General features: G+C 39.6%; 1 protein-coding gene across 1 annotated transcript in view; it reads right to left on the reverse strand.

Annotated features, from left to right (window-relative positions):
- The window catches only part of LOC107640347, a 21,265-nt gene extending 16,364 nt beyond the window's left edge, over nucleotides 1–4,901 (reverse strand). Inside the window, exon 1 of the mRNA XM_021123664.1 lies at nucleotides 4,603–4,901. Coding sequence (XP_020979323.1) covers nucleotides 4,603–4,901 — 299 coding nt within the window. The remainder of the gene's footprint in view (nucleotides 1–4,602) is intronic.

Below are 6,062 nucleotides of genomic sequence, written 5' to 3' on the forward strand. Positions count from 1 at the left end.
CTATTGGCTTCATAAGTTTGGAGCCCAGCAGAAGAGTTCCTTGACGTAATTTATTTAGGGGTTTGTTACTTGTGACAACCAAAACGTTTGTAAGAAAGGTTGATTGCTTGGTTTAGTGATTATACTTACAACGAGTATTTATTATAACTTCTAAACCATCAATCTTCTGCTCTTCACCCTTTCGTGACAAACCACCTCCACCAAATTACTATGGTCAAGAGCTATTCCAAGGTGCATACCAAGATGATAGATATGGTGGACCCCCTTGTAGTTACCAACAAGCCCCACCATATGCTTATGAACCACCTTCTCAACATAACTTCGAACCACCATACTTACAAGCCACCTACAACCATTCACCTCCATATGACCCTAACCCTTATCCACCCCAATTCCAATCCAAGTACTCCCAAGAACCACCACTTCCATATGCACCATGTCCATATCCATCGACCCAAGAATCACAGGCTCGCCTCAAGGAAACAGTAAATCAATTTCATGCAACCCTTCATCAACTGGAACAAGCAATAAATCAATTAGCTTCCCAACGTTTGGACACTCAATGAACCCCCATGGCTTCATGTGGAGAATCTAATGAAGAACGTAGCATGAAGGAGACACTAGAAACTCCAGTGGACAGTGAGCAGCATGACTTTGTATTAGAACAATTGGAGGAAGCCATAATCATTAAAGAGGAAGAAGTGGTCGAAGACTTAGGAGATGCGGAACGTCCATGGGAAAGCCCAGTCATAGAACCCCCTTCTAAAGAGTTTGAATTTGTTGTTGAGGAGGGTGTACAACCTCCAAGGCATATCATGGTTGAAGACGTTGAAGGGAGTGATCAAGAGATGGATTCAATCATTGATGAATTCTTATCTACATTTGAATCCTCTCCCATTGGACTTGACATGGAGATTAAAGAAGAAGAAGCACAACCTCCCATGCCCTTGGTAAACAATGAAGAAGAGATCGAATTGGAAGAAAGCTACCAAGAGAAAGAGGTTGAAATTGAAGAAGCTTGCAAGGAGGTGAAAGTTGTCAAGGAAGAGCTCAAGGGAATAGAGTTGGAAATCACCTTGCCAAAGTTGTTGGAGACCTCTCCCCCAAAGCCATCACCGTCCATTCCTTCATTCAAGTGGGTAAATCTTTCATCTCTAAGCTTAATTAGCCCACTTGAATATGTTTTGCTTGAGACGGATGGGCAACTTAGAGCACTTTGTGGTTATAAGAGTAAGAGGGAGATGGTTAGTGGCAAGAGTTGTCATGCAAGGTTCAATATGGTTGCATGCTCTAAATTGAAGTATAAGGGTTGGTATAATTCTCAATTGAATGGGTCTAGGAAATTGTTTGGATGTTTCCGTAAGAATTCCGATTGTTCACCACCCAAGTGGAAAAATGATGATCAACAAGAAGACGGGTGCAAAAGCAAGGTTTGGGACCCCGGAATTCATTTTGGCAATCAACACTCTTGAGGCCTTGTCACTTGCTTTGACTTGCTTGAAGGATTTATGCAACTAGTGTGGGATCCTGGAAGCTATTGGAATTACAAACACTGGTGGGATTCCTAGATGAGTTCAAGCATAAGCCACCATGACAGGGAGCTCACCAAGTGTCCAACTTAGGGACTTTAACTAAAAGTGCTAGGTGGGAGACAACCCACTATGGTATTATCTTCTATTTTTATCCTTAGTTTTATTTTATTATATTTTTATTCTTAGTTTTATTTTGTTTTATTTTATTCTTAGTTTTATTTTATTCTATTTTTCTTAGTGTTCATTCATAATGTCTGCATCAGCATATGCATTTTGCATTCTGCATACTGCATAAAAAAAAGGAGAAGCACATTCCACGCGTGCACGTGAATCACGCGCACGCGTCACATGCGACGCTAAACCTTACAGAGAGTTGCGCGGGAGCGTGGCTGGAGGCATGCCTCAGGCACAAACACGCCCACGCGAATGCGTCCCTGACGCGTCCGCATCAATTGCAAAATCAGCCTTCTACGCGTACGCGTCACCCACGCGTACGCGTGACCCTACAAATCGGCGTAAAGAGGTTTCAGGCCGAAAGTTGTGCTGGCTTGGTGCGGGCACTGTGCCCAAGGCACAAAATCACCCACGCGTACGCGTCCCTGATGCGTGCGTGCCATTTTTAAATTCTGACCACCCACGCGTACGCGTGGGAGACACTTACGCATCACATGGTTTATGTAGTTTTCACGCGCATGCGTGCCCTGCGTGCACGCGTCGCGTCCCGTTTTTAATTTCCCTCCCTTTTATTCTATCTTTTCTCCTTCTTTCTTCCTCCTTTCTTACTTTCTTCTTCTTCATCCCTTTAACTTCTCATCCCTCTTCACTTTCATTCTATATTACTTAATTTATTTGCATACTTTCATTCATTGCATTTTAATTTTGTGCATATTTTTATTTTCTTTTCTAAATTTATTATTTTTCCATTGGTGTTAAATTTTCTTCTTCAACTGTTGTGTCTTTTCTGGTATTATTTTGGTGCTTAGTGACTTGTTTTATTCTGATTTGGTAATATTATTTAAGTCAATGTTGATCTTTTCTGACACTTGTATTCTTTTGCATTGACATGCACTCACACTGTCTTTCATTACCCACACTCTCTCCCCCATTGTTGCAATTTTTACACTATTGATATGTCATGTGCTTCTATTGCTTTCTCACGTACATGTTGTAGCTACCATGTAATTGAGACCCTCATTATTTGGCATTAACCCACCCATACTTTATTTATTTTCTTCTCTTTATTCCTGGGTTACTTTTCTTCTTTTTCCTCTTCTTTTAGGATGGCCACCGAGGAAGGGAAACAGAAAACTTTTACATGGGGAGACAAACAAGTCCATCTGCACAATCTTTGGAGAAAAACATCAGTTGTAGCCACCCGTCCACTTGCATATCTTAGCATGCACCGAGGACGGTGCAATCTTTAAGTGTGGAGAGGTCGATACTGATTTCTGTGGGTTAGTTATTTCCTTCTCAACACCAATGTTTTATTTTCTTTGTTTGTTCATTGTTGTATTTGCATGTTTGATTACATATTTGCTTGATTTTGTGCATATTTTACCACCACTTGGTTAAAGTAATATTTTCTTTTTCAAGAAACTTTTTATAACATTTCACTAATTTGATTTAAAATTTTTGATAAACTTGTTTGAAGGAATATTATACTGGAACATGGTTTAGAGCTCGAACACACAAAACCTGTGAGATTTTGAGCCTATTTGAATTGGTTGCATTTTATCAACCAATATTTTATTTTTTGGTGTGTGTTGTTCTTTCTAAAATTGTGATCTTTGTCATGCTTAATTCTATATTTCCATTGTTTGATGTATGCATACACTTATATGATTGAGGCCTTTGTTTCACTGAGCTTACATACCCATATGGCCTTACCCTTTCATTATCCTTTGCAAACCAATGTTGAGCCTATTATACCCCTTTCCCCTTTTACTTTAGCTCATCAGTAACTCTAAGCGAAAAACAATAATGTCCTTAATTTGAATCCTTAGTTAGATTAGACTAGTGAGAGTACTTATGATTTAAGTGTGGGAAAATTGGGTTTGGAAACATTTGGTTTGAGAATTGAGTATGTTAGAATTTTCTGAAAATATAAACAAGAATGTTAAAGAACATGTTTATGCATTCAATATCTTAATCATATGCATTGAAAAAAATTATTAAGAAAAGAAAAATAAAAAAAAGAAGAGAAAGAAAAGAAAAAGAGCAAATAATAAAAGGGGACAAAATCTCATCATTTTCCAGACAACATTTCAATAAAGACTCGGATTTTATAGAAATTTCGACAGCACCTCCCCTAAAACTTGGACTTTTGCCACCCGGTTCGGGTCCCAACTAAACCGTTTCTCATTCCTTTTCAACAGCTCAAAACCAGAAATCAATTCAAAAGCAAGCTAAATCCAACAGTCGCCTCAGTGGCATATCTCAAGGAAGCCATTTCAAAAATCAACTCAATATCAACCGATTTAACTCATTTCTAAAGCTTTAAAGAATCGGTTCAGCGATAAATCATTTATCAAAACCAAATCAGTTAAAGCAACCCAGGCTGAATTTCAAGAGTATTCTATCTTTCACATCATCAAAATAATTGACTCAATTCAAACCAATTCTCAACGGATTAAACTCATTTCAAATCTTTAAAGAATCAACTTCAAACATTACATTTCACAGGCCACACAATAATTCAGCCAAACCAACATCCATAGTCATTCGAGTCAATCAATTAATACATAAGGCAGATACAATCACCAAATACACAATATCTCACATCAGTACCCATATGTAATAATTCCAATAATAAACTATAGTTTTTGGAAAGCGCCCCTACCTCAAAACGCAAATTCCATAACTCAAAAGTCTCACAGAGTCCTTTTCCGCCTCAACTTGAACTGACGGCAACCAAAACCTCAGCTCCAAGTCACGTTCGCAATAACCATAGCAACACTAATCGCAACATATAGTAATCAGGACTCGGCCTCACATTACCCAAAACTCATATTCATTAACCAAACATAACCGAATACTAACGCGAGGCTTTTTTGGAACATAAGATACTTACTGTAATACCAAAACGAAAGTAACGGCCTCTGAACCGGTTTGGCGGTAGCCTCGGTAGCCACCTTCAGCGGCTGCGGCGACCCAACTCCGGCGACGGTGACTGAAACCAACATGCCGCGACAATAAGACTCCCATCATCTCACAAGAAACGAAAACCAAGTTTGAAACCCTTACCAGCATACTTTTCCGGCGACGGCAGCAAGGTTTTCCGGCGACCAGTACAATGATAACGCCACTAACCAAAATAGAGCAGGATCTAAATAAGCGGCAAAACTTTGGAACAGTTCCGGCTAGCTCCATTAGCGGCGGCCTGGACCCTTTTCTGACGGCGACAGTTCCAACCGAGGCGGCGCCGGCAACGCAAGCACGGCTGGGCATGGTGGTTGAACCCCAGCTCAGCCTCAGATCTCTCTGTCTCTCCTGTTCGGTGTGACTGGACGGCCTTCTCTTCAACGGCACGACGGCAGAGCAAACCAGACTGGCGACGGCAGAGGTCACGGCGTGTTCGGCGGCGACGCGGGCTGGAGGTGCCGGCGACAGCGGTGACTTTACCTTCTCCGCGCTCGCTCCTCCTTCTCCATCGGTGGTTATGGCTCGCGCTCTCTTCAGGTCGCGGTTCTGCCCCTGATGCTGCGCAAGGATGATCGGCGACGGCACGAGCTCCTCGCGCGATGAATCGGCACAGTGACGGGCTTGGCGGCTGCGTCGCCCTCCTCCCCTCTCGGATCTCCCTTCCCTGCTTCCCCCTTCTTCCCCTATCCTTGATTCTGCCTCTGTTTTCCTTTTCCATTGCAGCGTTGCTGCTGCTGGTTGTTGGGGGAGGGTTTTGTGGCTATAGGGTTAGAGGGAAAGGTTAACTGGGTTAGGGTTTTTAGGGTTAGGGGTAGTTTAGGTAATTTTTAATAAAATTATGGGGTAATATAGTAATTGAAACCCAAATTAAATCCCATACTAATTATATATAGAAAATACTATTTGCTCATCAATTTCACAAATTATTTTCCATAAAATGCCCAAATCAAAATAATTAGAAATAATATAATTAAACCCCTTTATTTTTCCAAAGTAGCAGTATTAATATTTAAAATATTACTTATCTAGTCCAAATCATATAAAATCTTTATTATTTCATAACTATCAGCCTTATACCTGAAATATAGAAAATAATCCAATAATTATAAAATTGGATAAAAATCATAACTTATCTCAAGTTCAATAAATCAAAACTTGCCTTAATTATCTTTAATAAAATAATATCTGAAATTAAGGCTATAAATAACCATATGATTTGAGACTTGATCATAATAAGACTTTTCAAAAGTTCTGGGTCTTACATTTTTCAAAAGTCAAATTTGATAAGTCAGTTTTGATAATTAAAAGTTTTTACAAAAATATTATTAAATTTGAAAAAATAACATAATTATTAAATTAATATATTTTATAATAGATATTTTTAATATA

The sequence above is a fragment of the Arachis ipaensis genome, chromosome B05 (assembly GCF_000816755.2).
Source record: "Arachis ipaensis cultivar K30076 chromosome B05, Araip1.1, whole genome shotgun sequence".
NCBI classification, from domain to species: Eukaryota; Viridiplantae; Streptophyta; class Magnoliopsida; order Fabales; family Fabaceae; genus Arachis; species Arachis ipaensis.